Source organism: Erinaceus europaeus, chromosome 2, assembly GCF_950295315.1.
Source record: "Erinaceus europaeus chromosome 2, mEriEur2.1, whole genome shotgun sequence".
NCBI classification, from domain to species: Eukaryota; Metazoa; Chordata; class Mammalia; order Eulipotyphla; family Erinaceidae; genus Erinaceus; species Erinaceus europaeus.
Window position 1 is genome coordinate 14,153,622 of NC_080163.1, and position 25,561 is coordinate 14,179,182.

At 43.7% G+C, this 25,561-nt stretch overlaps 1 protein-coding gene, 2 long non-coding RNA genes and 1 other non-coding gene across 4 annotated transcripts in view; 3 read left to right on the forward strand and 1 right to left on the reverse strand.

The window, feature by feature from the left end:
- Window positions 1-368: 368 nt before the first annotated feature.
- On the forward strand, window positions 369-1,480 carry LOC107522658 (uncharacterized). Its single transcript, XR_001601567.2, has 3 exons — window positions 369-689; window positions 926-969; window positions 1,266-1,480. It is a non-coding gene; the product is annotated as an uncharacterized LOC107522658 (long non-coding RNA).
- Window positions 725-857, forward strand: LOC132537375 (small nucleolar RNA SNORA24). The gene has a single exon (XR_009548815.1). It is a non-coding gene; the product is annotated as a small nucleolar RNA SNORA24 (small nucleolar RNA).
- A 204-nt stretch (window positions 1,481-1,684) lies between the features above and the next one.
- Window positions 1,685-25,561, reverse strand: part of PRSS12 (serine protease 12) — a 137,506-nt gene continuing 113,629 nt past the window's right edge. The window contains 3 exon segments of the mRNA XM_060177318.1: window positions 1,685-3,218; window positions 6,600-6,883; window positions 25,117-25,239. Coding sequence (XP_060033301.1) covers window positions 2,911-3,218; window positions 6,600-6,883; window positions 25,117-25,239 — 715 coding nt within the window. The 3' untranslated portion in view covers window positions 1,685-2,910.
- On the forward strand, window positions 6,879-10,360 carry LOC132533945 (uncharacterized). The gene is made up of 3 exons (XR_009545703.1): window positions 6,879-8,096; window positions 8,283-8,373; window positions 9,528-10,360. It is a non-coding gene; the product is annotated as an uncharacterized LOC132533945 (long non-coding RNA).

A 25,561-nucleotide genomic window follows, 5' to 3' on the forward strand; every position in this document is an offset into this window, starting at 1 on the left:
GACTTCAGAGAAACCGAGACCACAGACAACTTCCGACGCCATTTTTTTTTCTCCTAGCTCCGTCTGGCGACATGTCAAGATTTCAAGGTATCGCGAGATTTATTTAAAAAAAAAAAAAAAAAAAAAAAACCTCTGTGTACGCATGCGCTGGACGCATATCAATAGGCCCCAGGTGGGGGAGAATGCGGCAAGGGCCCTAGAAGCGGAAAAATGGGCGGAGTCAACAGGAAAAATCTCGCTAGCGTGGGGGGCGTGGCCGAGAAGAGGGAAGCTGAGAATGTTCTGTAGGCCCCGCCCCCGTCATGATGACGTCATTGCGTCTATAAGAGAGCGCGCGCTCCGCCTCCCTGCCTTTTTCGTTTTGGCACCAGTACTGACCGGCTTGTAGCTGTAGCCGCTCTGCGCGCGGTGAAGATTTTTAGCTTCCGCTGCTGGGGAGATCCGTTAAAATGCAAGGGACTCCAGGTGCACCGGGGTCTTCGCGAGTTTCTGGGTTGGAAGCCCCTGGCGGGTTTAAGCGCCCTCTAAGTCGCGGGGCAGCCAAGTGCAGCGGCAGGGCGCGAGCAAGATGACCGAGACCCATCACCCCTGAACCCCAGGACTTGGGCCGAGAGAGAGAGAACACGTGGCCGCTTTGCATGTGCGCCATCGACTGCAAGTTCAGTAGCCGCTGCGTGTGATCCGAGGTGGTGAGTAACTGCAGCTGTGCATGCTCGGAAATCCTATCCATGTATCTTTGGGACCTGCCAGACTGTGGCAGGCTTCCCTTCCTAGGCATGGGAGAGCATAATCTTGTATATTGGCATAGCTGACACCATTTCATTGGTATCAGATTCTGACTTGCACAAGTGACATTCAATATTATTTATTGCTGCTGCTGCATGGTCGGGCGAGCGTCTAAGTGTCGTGTTTCAATCGTTTCTAGGAAACCCGGCTTGTCCCTATTGTAGCTGGGAAGGACATAGTAAGGTACGTTCTGTTTTACCATGTTTGCGAAGCGGGTCTTTTTGTTGGTTGTCTTTTTTTTTTTTTTTTTTGGCTCATTCGTGAGGGTTATAGACATAAATAGGAGCTTCCTGCTGGCCTCGTGGGTTAGCTAGGGGCGGGAGTCAACGTGAATCTGGCTACTACTAACTACACCGGGTGACCTTAGTTAAGCTCCCCTGGTTTTAAGGTTAATCAATATATGCCACCTTTTTCGCTGCCTGTTAAAAAGCGAAGTATAAGCAAGAGGTTCTTACAATGTTGGGTTTTCTTTTTAACAGGTAACAAGAAAACCTCACTGCGTGAAACTTCATCAACATGGTATAGTGCAAGCAGCCTGGTGAATAAAAGGTCTGTAGGTTTTCAGGGCTTGGTACATGTTACCATGTACCAACAAGTTAGGCTGGCGGTGACAGTTTTCAAGAAAACAAATTATACACGTGCACCAACACCTGTTGACTGTAAGCCATTGATCCCCTCATAAAAATGATAAAAATGTTTTGTTTTTATTAATAAAAATGTTTTTATTGCCAAACCGTAGGGTTTTTTTTTTGTTTCCTTAACCCTGTGTAAGGAGAGCTTTTTATCCATATGGGAGAAAGGAAGAACAGTGGTGTTGGGGTTTTTCTAGGCCACCAATAAGTCTGGCAGATAACAGCCATGAGGATTGTGTCTGCCATACAACACCATACACACATAGTGAAAAGGCCATGGTTTTTATTTACACAACTGCACCAGACAACAGGAAGTAAACAGTACACTTACACTTCAGAGCCAACTGTTCACTCTTGAAACACCTTTGCTGATCTCTGAGGGGATTCTGTAAGAAAATTTCCACTAGCTTCTGTGTGCCATAAGAAACTCCTGTCAAAATCTTGCTTGTAGAAAAAATCTTGGACAAAGCATTGCACATCTTTTTTTTTTTTTTAATGATGACTTTGCAGCACCATTAGATAAGCACCAGGTTGTGGGCTTGTTTTCCACAATTGATTTTAAGTGATGATTTGATGCAAAATGTAATGGGTGAGATGCTACGTGACCACTTTTAGCAGAGGCTACTTGGATAGTCTATTCCCATGCATCTATCCTTTGCATGAGCAAATACTACTTGTAGGGTTAACTGGAGATTTCATATGTCAGTGTCACTCGAGTGTTCTGAGGAAAATTACATCTCCACCTTCCAAGGGTATTAGGAGTCATCATTCTTTTCCTTTATTTGATAGCCAGAAACTGAGGGTATGGGGTGATAGGGAGATAGACACCTGCAGCCCTGCTTCACCACTCACAAAGCTTTCCCCCTGCAGGTGGGCACCAGGGCCTCAAACCTGGGTCCTTGCGCACTGTAATCTGTGCACTCAACCATGTGCGCCACCACCTGGCCCCAGGAGTCCTTTTTAATCTTGGAAAAATGTCTTCATTTTAAATACTTCAGATAGAGGGTAGGGGGACACTCACTGCACTTGATAGCTTCTATTGCAAGTGAGATGGGCCAAACCAAGGTCTCTAATGAGCCCCTAAAATTCCATAGCCTTGGGAAGCCTACAGGATTTCACAAACTACCACCAAGCTACAGTAGGTGGCGCTACTAAGCTAAGATCAAGGAACCACTTTTCCCACTTTAGCAGATAGGAGCAGGAGCAGATAGGAATAGATGAACTAAAGTGGCCGAAAACATTTGCCAGCCTAAGCAGAATCAGGGCTATCTGTCAAGGTTAGAGCAGTCTGAGGTATCTAGGGGAGATAGGGAGAAAGACACCTGCAACCAGCACTGGCTTCACTAACTCATGAACCACTGCTCCTAGAGTGTTGACAACTTTTCAGCAGCGGGCACACACAGCTCTTAGCACAAGGGAACATGCATGTCTGAAAGAGGGCAGGTTCATGGGCAAATGCATAGAATGACCCAGAGGTAGGTGCTCTGAAGAATTACAGTTGAGTGACACTTTTTATCCAAGGTACAAAGGCAGACACTTTAGTGTAAACCCCTGGTGAGTCCTTGACCCCACAGCCATACCCCCAGGAGGTTACCCCAAACACCACCCAGCTCTGGCCTGGCCGTTCACACATGAGTGGTCCTCCACTGTCCCCCTGGCAGCTGTCCACACGCTGGTGTTCCTGCAGGTTTCCAGCACAGAGCATCCTTCCTGTAAACCGGCCCCTATAACGGACCTCACAGACTCTCTTGGGAAGTAAAGGAATGGCTGCTTGTTGAAGAGTTCTTGAATAGGCTCTTCCTGTGGAGACCAAACGACCCAAGTTAGTCAGGCTTTTAAAATTTGACTTGAAAATCTACAACAGCTGGTGAGTGTTTAATCTTGAAGATAAACCACGGTGACCTTAATGTAAACAGCCGACAAATCCTATATAATGTGGTTTAGCTGCCACGGTAAATGTTTGCATGGCTCACTCGACCTTCACTGCCTCACTTTTTGGAGAAAATTGAGTTTGCAGATTTGGCTATAGGAGGTTAACCTGAAGTGCAAATTTATTCCAACCTGAGTATTTTAAATTCTAGACAGGATGTAATACTGGTTGTGCATAAGCATACCTATCCTTCCAAGAGTCCTTTGCAGTGAGATTGAGGACAAAATAGTAAACTAGTACATACAAGCAGACAAGGTAGCAGTATCTTGTACATAAAAACATGGCATTTCGTAAAAGTGGTTTCTAAAAAAACAACTCAAGTTTAAATACTTGAGGTTAGTGACCCCGAAAACTGATTCCTTGTTGAGTGAGTGACAAATGTTTGAGATTCTCCGATGGTTTTGACAATTCATTATCTTCTGATTCTACTTACTCAACTAAAGTAGTAATTGGTCCACATAAGATTTAAGGGGCCATGTGGTGGCACACCTGATTAAGCACACACATTACATTGCACAAGGATCCAGGTTCAAGCCCTTGGTCTGCACCAGCAGGGGGAAAGCTTCACAATTGATGAAGCAGGGTTATATACAGGTATCTTTTGTCTCTATCCAAGAATAAATAGAACAACATTTTAAAGTAAAAGTTCTAGTTTACTTTTTGATCATTTGTCAATTCAGAGATGTATACAAAAGAAAATGACTGAATCTCCTAATAAATTAATCCTACTTGTAACAAACTTTACATTCTCAGAGACTTGATTTGCTTCATGGGCCAATGCAATACACTAAGAAGGCATTAACTCTGACCTGATTTTACTCCTAATATCCAGAAAATAATTTCATGGCTTCTCTCAGGATTGGTCCCAATGTTTGCTTCCCCCCCCCCCCTTTTTTTTCTTCTTTGCAGAAATGGAGAGAAAAGGGGAGATAGGGAGAAAGACACTGCAGTCAGCACTGGCTTCACTGCTGCTCATGAAGCATGGCCCCTCAGCAGGTGTGAGCCAGGGCTCTGAACTCTGGGTCTCTGCACACAGAAACCATGCACAGTATGCGTGCACTCAGCCAGGTGCGCCACCACCTGGCCCCAGTTCCCAGTGCTGCACCTGGTTAAGCACAGACATTACAGTGTAAGGACCTGGATTCAAATTCTTGGTTTCAAGAATTTGAAGGGTGGTGGTGGTGGGGGAGTTTCACGAGTGATGAGTGTCTGCAAGTATGTGTATGTCCCCCCACCCCACCCCCCCCCACACCCTTCTCGGTATCTCTCTGTGCCTATCTAATAAACAATGTAATGTCTGTTCCATTGCTCTGTACCACGCTGCTAGGAAGTAGTATATAAGTCTAAAGTCCAAATTTAATGTAGCAGTGGTTAAAAACACTGAGGTGTGTATTCACTAAAGAGACCTTAGAGATCACCTAGAGAAAAAAATGATTTGCTCTCCTCAAACTCCAGTTCTTGGCACTGGGTGGTGCCACACCTGGTTGAGCAGACATGTTAACAATGCACAAGGACCCAGGTTCAAGGCCCTGGTCCCCACTTGCAGGGCAAAAGCTTCGCAAGTGGTGAGGTGGTCCTGTCTATCTTCCCCTTCTTGATTTCTGGCTCTTCTCTCTCTAGTCAATTTCTTCTACAATTTATCTTCGCTTTTGTTGCCCTTTTTAAAAAAATATTCCCTTTTGTTGCCCTTGTTGTTTTATTGCTGTAGTTATTGGATAGGACAAAGAGAAATGGAGAGAGGAGAAGACAGAGAGGGGGAGAGAAAGATAGACACCTGCAGACCTGCTTCACCGCCTGTGAAGCGACTCCCCTGCAGGTGGGAAGCTGGGGGCTCGAACCGGGTTCCTCCTATCCTTGTGCTTTGCGCCACCTGCACTTAACCTGCTGAGCTACCACCCGACTCCCTCTCAGAGTTTCTAATGGAGAGCAGCCAATACCATTTCCCCTTATTCTAGCCACTTGTAAATGGGGCATCTACTCCAAATGAGCAGGCTGAGCAAGCAGGGGCTAAGCCACGTAAGAAGCTAAACTTTATAGTACTCTGGCTTGAGGACCTGGAGGTGGGGAGTGAGGAGAAATATGAGTGGTGGAATCCGTCCACTTCAACTTCCGCAGATCTGATTTTGATCTAAATAGAGATTATTTAAAAGAATTCCATTTAAAAAAAAAAGTAAATAAAAACTCATTTGCTGTACCGCCTGAATCTGTGTCAGGTGAGAAAAGAAAGAAGGGAGACAGAAGAATGTGTGTGTCCATCCATCCATCCACAGAATTACTACTCTCCCTTCCACACTGTTTGTGGTGCTACCAGGTGGTGCTGAGGCTCATAAACAGGGAGCAGCTACTGGGTAATCGATCTCCCATCTCCCAGAAAAAGCCATCCTGAATAGCCTGCTAGGCAAGCCTACATCTTGGGTAGGATCTTAAAACATCTGGGGGCCAGGCAGTAGCGCAGCAGGATAAGCGCGCGTGGTGCAAAGCTCAAGGACCCACGGTGTAAGGATCCCGGTTCCAGCCCCCGGCTCCCCACCTGCAGGGGAGTCACTTCATAAGCGGTGAAGCAGGTCTGCAGGTGTCTTTATATTTCTCTCCCCCTCTGTCTTCCCCTCCTCTCTCCATTTCCCTCTGTCCTATCCAACAATAGTGTCATCAATAACAACAATAAGAACCACAACAATGATAAAAGGACAAAAGGGGGGGGAATAGCCTCCAGGAGCTGTGGATTTACAGAGCCCCCGCAATTACCCTGGAGGCAAAAAAAAAAAAATCTTGCTTTGTTTTCTCACTAGTCTGGAATTAAAAGTAGAGAATTCTCTGCCCCTCCTAGCCTTTACACAGGCAGCTGAACTCTGTGGGTTTATGTTAAAAGTTCCACTCAGGAGGAGTCAGGAGATATCGCAGCGGGTTAAGCACACGTGGCAGAAGGATCCCGGTTCAAGCCCCTGACTCCCCACCTGCAGGGGAGGCGCTTCACAGGCAGTGAATCAAGTCTACAGGTGTTTATCCTTCTCTCCCCCTCTGTCTTCCCCTCCTCTCCATTTCTCTCTGTCCTAATGACGACATCAATAATAACAATTAAAAAAAGTTCCAGTCAGCACCAGTCGTACCCTTGGGTTATGTATGACTCTGAATAGCATTTCATGCACCCCACACCTGGGGCATCTGAGGTAGCACTGTCTGTTAAGACACCTAAGTAAATGTAGGGATAATACCAGGCACAAGACGTCAGAACTCTTCATTCGTGCTATTACCTGTGTCACCCCATCCTGTTATGTAACAGTTGGAGGCTGTTTTCTGTGGCCTCTCCCTCCAGAGTGGCAGACAGGCTGGTAAAACGTGGCTGCTTAACCTGACGCACCCTCCTCCTTCGGGGCCTTGTAATCTCACCAGGGCGATGTCATAGTCACTGCTGTTTGGTCGATAGGCCCGGTGAATTACGATCTGCTCCACTCCCATTTCTTCTTCAAACTCCTCTGGCACCAGAGTGTGATAATCCCCAATCCGAACAACATAGTTTCTGGTGCCATTGCCATACCTGAGACACAAGAGCGAGCCAATGAGCAGTTTGTTTTCAAATGTTTAGAGAGTGAGTCACTGTCATGAAGGAGACTGGTAGGCTTTTTGCAGATGGCCTGTTTGTTCCTTCTGTAAATATGCCCTTCCTGTTGCTTTCACCCCAGTCACACCACCATCATTTCATTTCATTATGCAAGTGACTGACTGTCTTCACTATTTTCTGAGAAGCACCAAATGTTAGGGACATGGACTGAAGATGAGTGAAAAATAAGGCCTAATCATGAATTTGCCAACAGATGTGGTGAAGGGCTGTTCTGTGCCTTCGAGGATGTTTAGAGGCACTTCACTAGATGTCAGCGACGCATACACACACAGACACACCAGTTGTGACAACCAAAAATATCTCCAAGACATGACCAAAGGTTCCCTAAGTGCAGATGGGCCCCAGTGACAATCATCCAGAATGTAAGCCAACCCACCTCCCTGTGACTTCTTACTCACTAAAGATTATGATACCTTGGTGGGGATAGATAGCATAATGGTTATGCAAAGAGATTCTCATGCCTGAAGCTTCAAAGTCCCAGGTTCTGTCTCCCATACCACCATAAACCAGAGCTGAACAAAGCACTGGTTAAAAAAAAAAAAAAAAAAGATTATGATACCTTAATCGCTTCCCCTTACTATTGCTTGTGACTTTTTTTTTAAACATTTTTTTAATTATCTTTACCTATTTATTTATTGGGTAGAAACAGCCAGAAATTGAGAGGGAAAGGGGTGAGAAAGAAGAGAGAGACACCTGCAGCACTGCTTCACCACTCGCAAAGCTTTCCCCCTGCAGGTGGGGACCAGGGGCTTGAACATGATAACACGTGCATTCAACAAGGTGCGCCACCACCAGGCCCCGACTTTCTTAACGACTTGATTTCCAACACCTTTCCCCTTCTGTTCCCTAACTTCCTTGCACCTGCAGTGGGCAGGTTTTCCACTTTGCAGCTAGCTCTCCTGATCTGATGAGGTTTTGATGTTGATGCCAACAAAAACCTGACATTTCTGAAATCTTGGTTTTAAGTCTCTTTTCCTTTACTAATTAACCTACAGTTTTTCTGCTCTGAAGTTCTTCAACCCATTGAGATTCCAGTCTTTTTGACTTGATTTGATAGGACACAGAGAAGTTGAGAAGATAGAGAAGGAGAGAAAAAGAGTGACATCTACAGCACTCCTTCACCACTCAGGTAACCTCCTCCCTGCAGGCGAGGACTAGGAGCTTGAACCCAGGTCAACTGGGATGCCACCACCCAGGCTCTGTATTCTAATCTTTTTTTTTGCGGCTTGGTCCACTTCTCCTAGAGGCCATTTTCTCCCCCATTTTTGTTGCCCTTGTTATTATTGCTATTTTTGTCATTGCTGTTGTTGGATAGGACAGAGAGAAATGGAGAGAAGAGGGGAAGACAGGAGGAGAGAAAGACACCTGTAGACCTGCTTCACTCCTTCTGATGTGACCACCCCCAGGTGTGTGTGGGGGGAGCCCTCGAACCAGGAAGCCTACGGTCCTTGGTCCTTGAGCTTCATGCCACGTGTGCTTAACTCGTTGTGCTACCGCTCGGCCCCCGGGACTCCAATCGTTTGACCCTACTAGTTCCTCCCTTGCAGTCTCATTCTTTTGCTGCCCTTCTCAGCAAACTTGGATGCCACACAAACTATTTTTGCAGAAAAAAATCAAGTTTCTTTCCTTTTATCATCCAAACCTCCAACACTGATTTCACTAGATCACTGCTAGACTTGCTAGCATCTCAGTCTTGAAAGGCAGAAAAGGGAGTCCGGAGGTAGCGCAGTGGATTACGCGTACGTGGCGTGAAGTGCAAGGACCAGCTCAAGAATCCTGGTTCGAGCCCCCGGCTCCCCACCTGCAGGGGAGTCGCTTCACAGGCGGTGAAGCAGGTCTGCAGGTGTCTATCTTTCTCTCCCCCCTCTGTCTTCCCCTCCTCTCTCCATTTCTCTCTGTCCTGTCTAACAATGACGTCAATAACAACAACAATAATAATTACAACAACAATAAAAAGGGCAACAAAAGGGAAAAAAATAAATAAATAATTTTTAAAAAGGGAGAAAAATTCATCCAGCGACTCTCACCTCAAATCTTTAGACCAAAACTTGAAAGCCTCCCACCGCATATAGGATTTGTACTTGAATGTCGAGGAGTCTGAACTCAAAACCAGAGACATTTTAGCAGTCAGTAAAATAAAACAGAGGACTGCCCTTTCATGTGTGATGTCTAAATGTCATAAGGAAATGCCATTTCACAAGGCCAAGTTGTCCCAGGGTAACAATTTCACATCTCCCCCAAAATAAGTAAGTGCAACTACACCTTACTCATCATTCTCCCTCCATTTTTGTCCAATGGGTCCCCTTTCCTTTTTTAATTCCCCTCACCAGTTAGTAATAACCTCCATGTATTCCTAAGAAATGTTGAGTCTATAGCCTTAAGTGAGACTCTGACAGTAAAGTCACAAGGCCCCTTGGGATACACCTGAAATAGACCTACTAGCTTTTTCCAAAACGGAGGACCCCCACCCCCAATCTCATCTCTCATCTGCTCTATTCTTGCCTTTTGGTTCCTGATTATTAAACAATTTTTTCTGCTTTATATATTAATGCTTTTTCAGCCACCAAGCTGCAGATGCTGCCAGGATGACAACCTGACTTCCCCAGAGAGATGACCTCATCAAAGTATCCTGGAAGCCCACCTCTCCAGAGCCCTGGCCCACTAGGGGATGAGAGAGACAGGCTGGGTGGATGGATCAACCTGCCCACGCCCATGTTCAGTGGGGTAGCAATTACAGACGCCAAACCTTCCACCTTCTGCACCCCATAATGACCCTGGGTCCATGATCCCAGAGGGATAAAGAATAGGGAAGCTTTCAAGGGAGGGGATGGGATACGGAATTCTGGTGGTGGGAACTATGTGGAACTGTACCCCTCTTAGCCCATAATCTTGTCAATATTTTTTATTTTGTATTGTTTTTTAATTTTATTTATTTTATTTATTCCCTTTTGTTGCCCTTGTTTTTTTTTTATTGTTGTAGTTATTATTGTTGTCATTGTTGGATAGGACAGAGAGAAATGGAGAGAGGAGGGGAAGACAGAGAGGAGGAGAGAAAGATAGACACCTGCAGACCTGCTTCACCGCCTGTGAAGCGACTCCCCTGCAGGTGGGGAGCCGGGGTTCGAACCGGGATCCTTATGCCGGTCCTTGTGCTTTGCGCCACCTGCGCTTAACCCGCTGCGCTACAGCCCGACTCCCTTATTTTGTATTTTATAAATATTTTTTTAAAAAAAAGAAGTGATGGAATATATATCCCATGGAATAATATTCTTCAATAAAAAAAGAGGATATTGTGTCCTTTTGGACAAAATGGATAGAACTAGAAATGATTATTCTTAGCAAAATAAGAGATGAAAAACCAGATGGTTTCACTCATATGTGGAATATAGAGAACTGATTTACATGAACTCGCCAAAAAAAAAAAACTAACAAAACAGAAGCAAGCAAACTGAGACTTACGAGACCCTGTGGGGCTAATCTTTGGGGGGTGGGAAGGTGGTGATACAGTGTGGTCTGGAACTGTATATTGTCACCTTACAATCTTGTAACAAGATATTAACAACAAATAAAAATAATTTTAAAAGTAGACATGTCCAGGTCACACAATCTCTCAAGAATACTGGATCATTAGGGCTGATGAAGGGCCATCGGTGACTCACATGGACAATTAGGACACGAAAACACTGAACCAAAGACTTCTCAAGGCCAGGTCCCCGCATGCCCAAAATTTCACCAGCTGAAGTAAACCTCCCAAGAGATGACTAATAGCAAAATACAAAAACCAGACGCATTCCATACAGATGCTGTGTCCTCAGATCTTTGGGGATGTGGGCAGGTAGCTTTAAATACACCCCCACATTGAGTAAGCTCAGGAATTAGAAGTTGATCTTAAACTGAAATTAAAACATGTTTGCCTGGGGAAACTTCATGAGCGGTGAAGTAATGCAGGGATCTGTATCTCTCCCTCCCCTCTCAGTTTCTCTCTGTCTCCCTCTGTCTCTCCCATCTCAATATCTCAGTCTCTATCCAATAGTAAATAAAAAAATATTTTTTAAAAAGTATTAAAAAAAAAAGTTTGCCTGACAAGAAGGGGGGGGGGGAAAGCACCACGTTCAACAAAACAAAGTTTTTTTTTTAATATTTAATTAGTGATTTAATATTTATAAAGTTACCAGTCAATGGGGATAGAATTCCATACCATTCCCACAAGCAGAGTTCTGAATCCCCAGTCCCTTTATTATAAACTATAGCAATTGTTCCAAGGTTTCAGATATGGGTTAACTATTATCTCTACAACTATCTGTCTATATTTGTATACGATTTCCCCTCCCCCTTTTTACAAGGTCCCGTGTTCTTTACCCAGTCTGCTACACGTAATCCTAGGACTAAATCCAAATATCCTTCTCTTTTCCTCTTCTCTCCCCAGAGAAGGATGGAGTTGGGAGCTCAGAGCCCTCTTATTTACTTCTTTCTATCACTTTTTCCCCACTGGGAGTATGGGCCAAAATTCAAAATAAAGTTCTTTATTGTTCTCTATACTTTTTTTTTTTTTTTCACCTCCAGGTTTATCGCTGAGGCTCAGTGCCTGCACTAGGAATCCTGTGCTCCTGGAGGCCATTTTTTTCCATTTTGTTGCCCTTGTTATTGTCAATGGACAGGCCAGAGAAATGGAGAGAGACAGAGAGGGGGGAAGAAAGATAGACACCTGCAGACCTGCTTCACCGCCTGTGAAGTGACCCCGCTGCAGGTGGGGAGCCGGGGGCTCAAACAGGAATCCAGTCCTTGCTCTTGGCACCATGTGCCATGGCGCTACCACCTGGCCCCCTGTTCTCTATACCTTTAAAGTTATCCACAGTTAGAGAAAGGAACCGGCATAACCTCAGTAATGATTCTCTCACTCACTCCAGTTACTCTTAGAGTGGACTGTGTGTTTTAGAATCTAAAGAGTATATGACATCAGACTGGATTGGTTTGCTAGCCAAATATTCATCTGCTAGTGAGACCTCTCCTACTGGCTATGATTCTATACGTCAGCTTAACACTTTGAGGTTTCCAATGTGGAGAATTTAAATACATTTAATATATTCTAGGCCTCTCACACACACACACAAAAAAAAAACATCAAGGGATTATCTTAATTATTATTATTATTTTTTTACCAATATACTTAAGAGGGATTTTTTTAGTTGAGGATTTTTTTTTTTTTTTAGCAAAAATTGGAACGGTAATTCTATTTAAAAAAATGCTTCTAAAACAAACAAAACCAGTTTTAGATGGCATGCTGTTGGGTTGTTTGTTTTGCCTAAATGAATTCAACTCCCCCTCAAATAGAAAGTTGACGAAATTCCCAGACAAGCTTGAGCAAGAGGCATTCTGAGACCCAGCAACCTAGTAAAACCCAACATCTCGATTTCTCTGAGACGCTAGACTGAAAGTAACAAAGAAATAAAAATACTAGAACTGGAGAGTGGGGTGCTAGCGCAGTGGGTTAAGTGCATGTGGCGCAAAGTGCAAGGACTGGTGTAAGGATCCGGGTTCGAGCCCCCAGTTCCCCACCTGCAGGAGAGTCGCTTCACAAGCAGTGAAGCAGGTCTGCAGGTGTCTGTCTTTCCTCCCCTCCTCTCTCCATTTCTCTGTGTCCTATCCAACAACAACATCAATAACAACAACAATAATAATTACAACAATAAAACAACAAGGGCAACAAAAGGGAATAAATACACAAATTTTTTTTAAAAACTTTATTTATAAAAAAAAATACTAGAATTGGGGACCAGACGGTAGCATACCGGGTTAAGCACACATAGTGCGAAGTGCAAGGAACGACTCAAGTATCCCAGTCCCCCACCTGCAAGGGGGTCGCTTCACAGGCCATGAAGCCGGTCTGCAGGTGTCCATTTTTCCTCTCCCCCTCTCTGTCTTCCCCATCTCTCTCCATTTCTCTCTGTCCTATCCAACAACAACAGCAGCAGCATCAATAATAGCAACAATGGAAAAAAAGATGGAAGCCAGGAGCAGTGGATTTGTATTGCAGACAATGAGACCCAGCAATAACCCTGGAGGCAAAAAAAAAGTAAGGAAAAAAGGGGGAAGCAGGTTGTAGCGCATCGGGTTAAACGCAAATGGAGCAAAGCACAAGGACCCATGTAAGGATTCTGGTTCAAACCCCCACCTCCCACGGCTTCACAGGCCAGGAAGCAGGTCTACAGTTGTCTTTCTTCCTCTCCCCCTCTCTGTCTTCCCCTCCTCTCTCGATTTCTCTCTGTCCTATCCAACAATGACAGCAATAACAACAACAAGAATAAACAACAAGGGCAACAAAGGGGGAAAAAATAGCCTCCAGGAGCAGTGGATTCATAGTGCAGGCACCGAGCCCCAGCAATAACCCTAGAGGCAAAAGAAAAAAAAAAACTAGAATTAAAAACAGAAGAGTTACTTCGAGTTGCAAGGTCATATCCTTTATGTGTTTTCTGCACGGATTCCTCTCTTCAAAAGGAAAACATCTTACGCCAGCTGTGCACAACTGCTGCTACCAGGATCTGTTTTTCTCTGTTGCCTGCATGAACTCAAAAAGTGGTTTCACTGGGTTGCTTCTAAGTGGTTGACTGAATTTGCTTGTGTAAATGGGTTCCAGTTGCTTAGCGAGACATGGACTTCTTCTCTTTAGAACCTTGAAACAACCGTGTGTGTGTGTGTGTGTTTCATAGATGTGTGTGTGTGTGTGTGTGTGTGTGTGTGTGTGTGTGTATGACATATGTGTATGTTCAGGCAGTGAGTTTAGCATGCTGACTGGCAACATGGCATTATGTACGTCATCAAAGACCATGTTTTGAGAACATCGCCATATACTAGTTAATACGGGACGTATGTTAAGCTCCTGATGGACTGTGTTGTTGAAACACTAGTATAACTACAGGCCCTTTGGAATATAATCTTAAAATGCCTACTAGCTATCTACAAAATGGAGAACCCCCCAACACTTCATCTGTACTTTTCTAGCCTCTAGATCGATGATTGTTCGACAATTTGTTTGGCTTTGTATGCTAACTCTCTTTTCAGCCACCAGGTTCCAGATGCTAGCATGATGTCGACCAGACTTTCCTGGACAGACAATCCCATCAATGTGCCTTGGAGCTCCGATTCCCCAGAGCCCTTCCCCACTAGGGAAAGAGAGAGACAGGTTAGGAGTATGGATCGACCTGTCAACACCCATGTTCAGCAGGGAAACAATTACAGAAGCCAGACCTTCCGCCTTCTATATTCCACAATAATCTTGGGTCCATACTCCCAGAGGGTTAAAGAATAAGAAAGCTATCAGGGAAGGGAATGGAATATGGAGGTCTGTGCGAAGTTGTACCCCTCTTATCCTATGGTTTTGTCAATGTTTCATTTTTATAAATAAAAGATTTAAAAAAGAAAAGTAAATCTCATTCCCCTTGGACTCATCTTTCCAATCATAAATATCTAAAGCTATGGCTTTTAGAGCAACAATCTTTTTTTTTTTTAAGATTTTTTTTTCTTTTATTGGGGGATTAATGTTTTACAGTCGCCAGTAAACACAATAGTTCATACATGCATAACACTTCTCAGTTTTCCACCTAACAATACAACAACACCACGTCCTCCGCCATCCTTTTCCAGGACCTGTACTCTCCCGCCACCCCCACCCACCCCAGAGTCTTTTACTTTGGTGCAATACACCAATCTCTTGAACAGCTTTCATCAATTATGCCACGCCTAGGCAAGAAGTTAAAAACACAAAATAGGGAACAGCTATGTCCCTGAACAAATCCTGTGTGGTAGAACAGCTTGTTACAGTTAGATTCTTTCCTCCAAAATGAAGTATTTTCCTTAATTTGCATTTCTGAGATGGTCACTTTGCAGTGTTTGTACTTGTGATTGAGACATAATAATAATAATAATGATAATAATAATAAGGCCAGGTAATGGTGCACACATTGCCATACACAAGGACCCTAGTTCAATACCCCAGTTCCTACATGTGGGGGATGAAAGGGTTCACTAGCCATGGAGCAACACTGGACTACTGCAGGTGTCTGTCTGTCTGTCCCTCCTTCTCTTCCTCTCTCTCTCTCCCTTTCCCTCTCTTCCATTCTCTCCCTCTCTTTCTCTCTCTCCTTTACTTCCTTTCTCTCCCTCTCTTCCTCTCTCTCTACCTACCTTGTCCACCTGCCCCCTCCCTCCCTCTCAACTTCTCTGTTGCTATCAAAACAGAGGGAAAGAAGGGGAATGGCTGGTAAGAGTGGTGCATTCATCATGCAGGCACCAAACCCCAGTTTGGCCACATAATAACAATAATAGTAATGATAACAAATATAAAAGAAGATAACAATAGCAAATCACTGATATCGTGTAAGATCCAGAAGGTGACTACAAAAGAGCCAAGTTTCCAGACCAGGCTGCCGAAAGAATATTATATTCCAGAGCCTACAGTGCATTAACACTAGGAAATATATGTATGAAAAAGGAAACAAGATCTTTAAATGGCAATTCACCAACTTGCAAGTTACTCATGTTATAGTGGCGTGAGAGAGTATAGTGAATACCTCGCAACCCGTGAAAGCTGGAGTTAAAGTACTAGAACTCTCTAATTCTCAGGTAAAGTTCCCTTACCATGGAGATAATGGTCTCTGTGATACAAGTGTGACAAGGGTGGCAGATCTGAAGTAACTACATTCTGGTCTCATCTCTCCCTGACATCATTACAAGATCATTCGGGCATGAAGGTTATAATAACTAAAGAGAGTGACTATTCTATGAAGACAAAATAAACAGAAAATGCTCACAGAGAACCCACGCACAAGGACCCCGGTTCAAGCCCCACCCCCTAAGTCCCCATCTGTAAAGGGGGAGTTTCACACTCAGCAGAACAGTGCGGAAGGTGTCTCACCTCTCTGTATCCCCCTCTTCCTCTTCTGCTTTCTGTCCCTTATTTTCTATCAAAATGAAAGGAGAAAGGAAATGGACACTGGGAACGGTGTTGTTATGTAGGCACTGAGACAAGGCGATAACCCTGGTTAGAAAACACAGACACAGGAGTCAGGCTGTAGCCCAGCAGGTTAAGCGCACGTGGCACAAAACACAAGGACCGGCGCAAGGATCCCGGTTCGAGTCCCCGTCTCCCCACCTACAGGGGAGTCACTCCAAAGGCGGTGAAGCAGGTCTGCAGGTATCTATCTTTCTCTCCCCCTCTCTGTCTTCCCCTCCTCTCCATTTCTCTCTGTCCTATCTAACAACGAAGACATCAATAACAACAACTACAACAACAATAAAAAAACAAGGACAACAAAAGGGAAAATAAATAAATGTATATAAAAAAATAAAACACAGACAGAAACAGAAGGATGAATACGGGATGATCTCACTCTCAGGCCGAAGTTGAAAAACAAGATTAGAAAAGAAAACACAAGTCGAACCTGAAATGGAATTGGAGTATTACACTAAAGTAAAAGACTCTGGGGTGGGTGGGTGGGTGGGGAGAATACAGGTCCATGAAAAATGATGAATGAAATAGTGGGGGTTGTATTGTTAAATGGGAATCTGGGGAATGTTATGCATGTAAAAAAAAAAAAAAAAAAGGAGTAGAAACGCAAAGCAGAAATTGACTGAGTTTGGAGTATGGCACCAAAGTAAGAAAGCAGAAGTACACTAGAGCTTGCAGTGAGTACCTCCCTAACACTTCCTCTCCACTATTCCAAGCTTTGGGTCCATGATTGCTCAACAATTTGTTTGGCTTTGCATGTTAACTCTCTTTTCAGTCACCAGGTTCCAGGTGTCATCAGGATGCCGGCCAGGCTTCTCTGGATTGAAGACCCCACCAATGTGTCCTGGAGCTCAGCTTCCCCAGAGACCCACCCTACTAGGGAAAGAGAGAGGCAGGCTGGGAGTATGGACCGACCAGTCAATGCCCATGTTCAGCGGGGAAGCAATTACAGAAGCCAGACCTTCTACCTTCTGCAACCCACAATGACCCTGGGTCCATGCTCCCAGAGGGATAGAGAATGGGAAAGCTACTGGGGAGGGGGTGGGATATGGAGATTGGGCGGTGGGAATTGTGTGGGGTTGTACCCCTCCTACCCTATGGTTTTGTTAATTAATCCTTTCTTAAATAAAAAAATAAAAAAAAAACACAGACATATTAAAAAAACATACACATATTAAAACACACACACATATTAAAAAAACCAAAAAGTCATCATGGCTTAGAATAAACTAAAAATAGCAAATGATAATAGTAGTAGACATATAATATGAATATTTCACATGAATGTATATGAAATAGAACATCTAGGTTTCCTTCCAATAGACCTTAGACTCTAAATTATTTTCTAGAAACCTGTATTTATTTATGGAGGAGAGAGAGAACCAGAGCATCACTTTGGCTTATGTGACACGGGGGATCAAACTCAGGACCTCATACATTTTTTTTTTTTTTTACATTTCAGTGGTTATGATGATTAAAGCAGAAGTTATTAGAACCTTAAAAAAAATGAAAGCAGGGGGCCGAGTGGTAGCATACCAAGTTAAGGGCACATAGTGTGAAGTCCAAGGACCCACACAAGGATCCGGGTTCAAGCCCCTGGCTCCCCTCCTTGGTGGGGGGGGTCCACTTCACAAGAGGTAAAGCAGGTCTGCAAGTGTCTTTTCTCTTCCCCTCTCTGTCTTCCCCTCCTCTCTCAATTTTTCTCTGTTCTATCCAACAACGACGACAACAATGGAAAAAAGTTGGCCGCCAGGAGCAATGGATTCTTAGTGCAGGCACTGAGCAACAGCGATAACCCCAGAAGCAAAAAAAAAAACTGAAAGCTTGCTCGAAAACTGGTGACTATCCATGTTCACTTTAATAAACTGATCACAAGATGTGAACTGTAGTCTTTGTGGACACCTTAAAATAGCAAGTCTATGAAAACCAGTAGGGGTTTCAGACCAAGTCACAGGGATCCAGAACACAACTGCAAAGCAGTTTTCTCCCTATTTGCATCAAAAGAGTCATGGGTTGTATCCAAAACACATCAAAATGCTGCAGGTCATCATCTCCTCTGCTTTTTAATCAACAGCCTTTATGTTACACAATGCAGATAGTGGGCAGAAATGCAGAATGACATATGGAAGGAGTTATCTGCTGATCAAGGTTTAAAATAACACCATCCTCTAAAGAATCCCAACACTCCTCAAATATCTCCACTCTCGCTGGCAAGCAGACTGTACTTTCATCATGCAGCAATCATGTAGGAGCAGCGACTACATGCCAAAGAGTAGACTAGACACTTGGTTTACAAAGAAAACCAAGACACTCGCTGACTTTAAGCAAAAATAAAAGGAGTAGGGTCCTAGTCTGGGAGTCCTGGGATTCCCACACAGACATGATGGGCCTAGACCTCTAACAGATCCCTCTCACCACTGTCACTGGTCATCTCCATCAGGAACAACATAATGGACTCCTTTGTGGGTCCCTATAGAACCTTGCCCTCAGTGTGGATCAACAATGGTAGGGAATGTTCCATTCTTAGAAAGGAGGTTGGACAACATACTCTACCACCTGAGGAAGATGGGTCCTGAAATTAGTGCAGCCTGGAATGTTTATAGCCGTGACCACGGAATATAAGCTCAGACCTACAGGGATGCAGAGGTTATATAGGCTCCTGTACTGAATATGGGCCCCAGATCAAATCGATGGGGCCATATTTTCTCATATTTGGGAGCTACTCTCTTTCCTGATCCAGCTTTCTAGTCCTTTTTCCAACTATAACACCATCTCCCCAGACCATACCTTGGGTCTACCTGCATATTAACTGTCAGACTCAGGGAAAAACTAGTGAAAATTATGGGCCCCTTGGAATATACCTAAAATAGACCCACTAGCTTTTTCCAAAATGGAGAGCCTGAGTCTTCATCTGCAACATTCTTGCCTTTAGGTTCTTAATTGGTCAACAATTTGCTCTGCTTTATATCTTAATGCTTTTTCAGCCACCAGGTTCCAGATGCTACCATGATGCCAACTGGACTTCCCTGGGCAGACAAGCCCACCAATGTGTCCTGGAGCCCCACCTCCCCAGAGCCCTGTCCCACTAGGGAAAGACAGACAGCCTGGGAGTATGGATTGACCTGTCAACGCCCACATCCAGCGAGGGAACAATTACAGAAGCCTTCTGTAATTCCACCTTCTGCACCCCATAATGATCCTGAGTCCATGACCCCAGAAGAATAGAGAACAGGGAAGCTATCAAGGGGTAGGATGGGACAGGGAGTTCTGGTGGTGGGGACTGTGTGTAGTTGTACCTCTCTTGCCCTATAGTCTTGTCAATGTCAAGAGTGGTAAATCAGGGTTGCAGGTGTCTCTCTGTCTCCCTATTTTTCCCTCCTCTCAATTTATGCTTGTCTCTGAACTATAAATAAAGATAATTAATTTTTTTTCTTTAAAGTTAGTTCAAATAGAATTTGGGGACAATATCCCTGCTTGAATACTCTAGGCTTAAGACTATAGAGAGTCTTGGACAAGAGAAAGATAATCTAGAGGCATATAAGCCCTGAATCTACTAAAAGAAGTAGAATTCTGAAACAAAGGAAAACAGAATCTAAAAGGAACCCTACGAAATACAAACTTCAAAGAGAGGCCTCTCCTGTTCCTCTGTAAATATTCGCTTTCCTTCTCTTGCTAAGACTAAACTTTCATTAGGCTGTGACCTCCAACACAACAAAGCTCATGTCTGGTTTTTGGATTATATGGTTTTTAAAGTCCTTCCATATACTTTCTTACAAGTCCTCAGCTTCTCGCTGAGGGAACACTACTGCCTTCATCTCACACAGGAGGAGACTGAGACCCTAAGAGGTTCAGTTATTTCCACAAATTCTTCTTCTTCTTCTAGCGTTTGCCCTTCTTCCATAGCCAGTCAACAGCATCAGGTTGAGCCTGATGTAAAGTTTCGAGACCTCCTTTGAATATGGAGAGGTGGCAGTCGTTAAACAATAAAGCACTGGAAAAGCCAGAACTGCAGTCCTGATCTTAGACTCCAGAGGCTCACCTCCTTCCAGGAGTGACTTCAATCTCTGTATCTCTGCCTTTTCTCTCCCTCTTTCCCTAGTGCCTTTTTTTCCTTACTTTCAGGGTTATCACTGGGTTATCACTGGTTATCACTGGGTTATCACTAGTTATCACTAGGTTATCACTGGTGCCTACATTATGAATCCACTGCTCCTGGAGGCCATTTCCACCACCCCCATTTTTGTTGCCCTTGTTGCTGTTCTTATTGTTGAATAGGACGAAGAGAAATCAAGAGAGGAGGGCAAGACAGAGAGGGGGAGATAAAGATAAGACACCTGGGAGTTGGGCTGTAGCGCAGCAGGTTAAGCAGGTGGCGCAAAGCACAAGGACCGGCATAAGGATCCCAGTTCGAACCCCGGCTCCCCACCTGCAGGGGAGTCGCTTCACAGGCGGTGAAGCAGGTCTGCAGGTGTCTATCTTTCTCTCCTCCTCTCTGTCTTCCCCTCCTCTCTCCATTTCTCTCTGTCCTATCCAACAACGACAACAACAATAATAACTACAACAATAAAACAACAAGGGCAACAAAAGGGAATAAATAAATAAAATAAATATTTTTTTTAAAAAAAGATAAGACACCTGCAGGGGTTCAGGCGGTAGTGCAGTGGGTTAAGCGCACGTGTCGCAAAGCGCAAGGACTGGCTTAAGGATCCCGGTTCGAGCTCCCAGCTCCCCACCTGCAGGGGAGTCGCTTCACAGGCGGTGAAGCAGGTCTGCAGGTGTCTATCTTTCTCTCCCCCTCACTGTCTTCCCCTTCTCTCCATTTCTTTCTGTCCTATCCAACGACAAACGACATCAACAATAACAATAATAACCACAACAAGGCTACAACAACAAGAGCAACAAAAGGGGGGGGGATGGCATCCAAGAGCAGTGGATTCGTGGTACAGGCACTGAGCCCCAGCAATGACCCTAGAGGCAAAAAAATATGCATATATAGACACCTGCAGACCTGCTTCACCGCTTGTGAAGCAAACACCCCACCCCCCCTTCCACGCAGGTAGGGAGCCGGGAGCTAGAACCAGGATCCTTACAACAGTCCTTGCGCTTTGCGCCTTGTGTGCTTAACCCAGTGTGCTACCACCCGCCACCACCGCCACCACCCCTTTTTTTTTTTGTCTTTTTCTATAATTGTTACTATGACAGCATTATAGCCTACTTTTCTCCAGTTCCTACCATAGTGGGTCTTAAGTACTGACTAACGTGGAACAATTCAGATCACTCCAGAGAAGTGTATATAAGGACATATGCACAGAACCTTCCTCATATAATCTGAAGGGTTATATGGGTCTTAACATTTCATGTATACAACCATCTGAGAGGCTTGATACAAATGTAAACTCCGGGGTCTCAACTCCATAGAATCAGTGTATTAAAACAAACAACAACCCAGGGGTCTAGACTCTTAACTAGTTAAATGTATCTAATATGATGGACACATTTTAAAAATGGTGTCCTAAAGCCATTTAGGATAATATCAATATCAAATGGACAGCCACCCACCTCTGGCCTCCTATAATTACACTGAGAAACTCTTCAGGTGGCAAATACTCCATCTCATTCTCCCTGACATCTTTAGCACACAGAACCCTCCTGAGAAGACTCGAAGCTTCGTAATCATTTGTTACATTAATAAATGACTACGATCCTCCTGTCTGCTTCACACATGTAACAAATGGACTCAACCCACTGGTACATATGGGAATTTTAAATTTTCAAGTTCAATTACTCTCCCGGAAACAACAATGGCTTTATAAAATATCCAGCTGTGACTTCTACATCCCCTTGAGTATGGGGTACAGGACTATAAATATTCATCAGGCTAAATGAGAAAAGGTGAATAGTGATCCTAGAAACAGAAGAGATATGAAACCTCAGCAGATGACAGGTATCATTAATCAATGGGTAAAAAAAAAAAATGTCATGTTCAATTTAAAAACCTGGGAACACATGAAAAGCATAAAATTAGAACCGTTCCTTGTAGCACATGCCATATAAAAAAGGTAAACAGTAAACAGGTAAAAATATAAATATTAAAAAATAAACTAGATCAGGGCAGGGAAGATAGGTAGCATCATGGTTATGAGGTATTAAGAGTTCATATGGTTGTGAACATGAACATGATCCCTGTGGATGGACTACAGATAAACACAAGGCTATTTATCCCATAGAAAAATAGGAATTTTTTTTCTGGGGGGGTCAGGCGGTAGGTAGCACAGCAGGTGAAGCGTACGTGACGCAAAGCGCAAGGACCAGCAGCATAGGGATCCCAGTTCGAGCCCCTGGCTCCCCACCTGCAGAGGAGTCGCTTCACAGGCGGTGAAGCAGGTCTGCAGGTGTCTGTCTTTCTCTCCCCCTCTGTCTTCCCCTCCTCTCTCCATCTCTCTCTGTCCTTACAATGATGACATCAATAACAACAACAATAATGATAACTACAACAACAATAAAACAAGGGCAACAGAAGGGAAAAAAAAAGAAAAATAGAAAGTTTTGTTTGGAAGAATTTTTCAACAATATGATTGATACACGTTGTATTTAAAATTCTGTACTATGGCACATTGGTGGGGTTGTCTGTCCAGGGAAGTCTGGTCGGCATTATGCTAGCATCTGGAACCTGGTGGCTGAAAAGAGAGTTAACATACAAAGCCAAACAAATTGTTAACCAATCATGAACTTAAAGGCTGGAATAGTGCAAATGAAGAGTTGGGGGGCGGGGTCCTCCATTTTGTATATAGCTAGTAGGCATATTTTAGTTATATTTCAAAGGGCTTGTGGCTATACTAGTTGTTTTTTTTCCCTGAGCCTGAAATCTGATATACAGGTGAATCCAAGTTATTGTATGGAGAGATGATGTCATGGCTGGAAGAGTACCAGAAAGCTGGATCAGGGAAGAGAGTGGCTATAAAAAAAATTATGTACTATGAAATATACAAAATCAGAACAGTGAAACATCTTATATTCATCACCATGTTTCAATAATTATCAATGTTTTGTTAAGGGCTGATACACATTTTTATTTTATTTCTTTTTTAAGACTTAATTATTTATTAGTGAGACGGCGAACCAGAGCATCACTCTGGCACATGAGATGCCAGGGATCAAACTCCAGATCTCACACTTGAGAGTCCAGTGCTTTATCCACTATGCTACCTCCCAGGCCAATGATAATACATTTTTAAATACCAAAATCCATATCAAGGAAATGGTGGTTAGCACACACATGAAGAGAGCCAAGGCCTAGTTCAAATGCTGCACCTTGAGTAGTGGGAATAGAAGGTTTTCTCTATGTCGTTTTCTCCATGCACACTCCGCTCTAAAACAGAAAGACTTCAGGATGGGACAAAATGAAAAATTATCAGCCCAGCGATACCACTCTTAAGGCATTTATCCAGTGGACACTCAGGCACTAATGAGAAGGGACATATGCACCCCTATGTTCATAGCTGCACTATTCACAGTAGCCAAAGAGTGGAAGCAGTCTAAATGCCCATCAACAGGGTGGGGTATAGCATAATGTTATGCAAAGAGACTTTCATGCCTGAGGCTCTCAACTCCCAGGCTCAATCCCCCACACCACCATAAACCAGAGCTGAGCAGTGCTCTGGTAAAGAAAAAAAAATGCCCATCAACAAATGACTGGCTAAAGAAGTTATGGGATATATATTCCATGAAATACTACTCTGTAATAAAAAATAAAAAAGGAGCTCTTTTGGGAGTCTGGTGGTAGAGCAGCGGGTTAAGCGCACGTGGCGCAAAGCACAAGGACCGGTGTAAGGATCACAGTTCGAGCCCCCAGCTCCCCACCTGCAGGGGAGTCACTTCACAGGCGGTAAAGCAGGTCTGAAGGTGTCTCTCTTCTGTTTTCCCCTCCTCTCTCCATTTCTCTCTGTCCTATCTAACAATGATGACATCAATAATAACAATAACTACGACGATAATAAAAAATAAATAAAGGCATAAAAGGAGCTCTTTTTCCAGTACTACCATGTGAGCAACATGTAAATCAGTTCTCAGTCCCCTTTTCCTCTCTCTCTCTCTCTCTCTCTCTACCTCTCTCTCTCTCACGTTTTGTTTTCAATAAAAGTTTAAGTTACCTGGAAAAAAAAAAAAGGACATTGTGTCCTTTGGGAAAAAGTGGATAGAAGTGGAGGAGGTGCTTATGTTCAATGAAATAAGTAGAGATGAAAGACAACCACATGGTTTCACTCATACATGGCATCTAGAGATCTGATTTACATGAACTTGCCCCCCCCAAAAAAAAATCCAAATAAAACAGAAGCAAGCAAACTAAGATTTATGAGAACCATGGTCGTTATTATCTTTGGGAGGTGGGAAGGTGGAGATACAGACTGGTGATACTGGGTGATGCGTGGTACTATAGAACTATACATTGTAATCTTATAATCTTGTAAAACAAACTATTAATAACAAATTAAAAAAAAAGATAGACAGGAAGGAAGAGAAAAAAAAAGAAAAATAATCAGGATGCAGTCTGACTTTCTTGAAAGAATAGAGAACTCTAAAAAGATACAAAACACCAAAAATACGCAAAGGCTGAAAAAAAAAAACACATTACAACTGGACTTCCTCTTCCTTACGCATTTATCACTAGATAATCTGAGGTCTCTGCTTCTAGCTCCTTGGATGGTGTGATTTTACCCTCAGATACATTTGGAAGGAGGAGGAGAGAGCTAACACAGTTACCTTATCTTCAAAAACCCATCCTCTGTTCTCCTTAAATTTAGAGCTGGTTTTCACACCAGGATAGTTAAGAAGCTTCCTGAAGCCTCACTTTGATTATTAGAAAAGAAAAAAAGATTGTATTTATTTATTAATGAGAAAAATAGGAAGAGAGAGAGAGAAAGAAAGAACCAGACATCACTCTGGTACATGTGCTGCTGGGGATCGAACTCAGGACGTCCTGCTTGAAAATCCAATGCTTAATCCACTGCGCCATCTCCCAAACCATTCTCTTTGATTCTTAATGTCACCTCCCTCACAGGAATTTCTAGTATGTTCTAGAGTTAGAAGGGGTTGGGAGAACAGGCAAAGGAGCCTCCAGTGGAGTGGCCTCTGAAGGTGGACATACCTCTTGAAACAGTGAGCTGCCGTCAGCACCCAGCAGCTGCTCAAGAGCGTGGCCCCACAGAGGAGCCTACCATCTCCATGGGATGACTTCAGCCGGAGTGATGCTTGCCAAGGCCAGCCGCCCCTGAGAAGAAAGAGAGTCACACACATCAATGTCCACAGAAGCAGGAGAGCAAAAGGAGAAACGTCATCAAAACAGTGACGTAGAAGCCTCGTGGGCTAGGAAACAAGAACCTTGAGAGAAGTTGGATCCCTTCCTAATTTGGAGAAAGGGAACCCCCAACAACTCTAAGCAGGTCACCCCAAAGATGTGCTTACAGCCACTTGTACTTATCCCCTCCCTCAGACATTCTTCAAACAAGTTGAGATTCCTTTTTTTATTTATTTTAAAATATTTATTTATTTATTCCCTTGCCCTTGTTGTTTTATTGTTGTAGTTATTATTG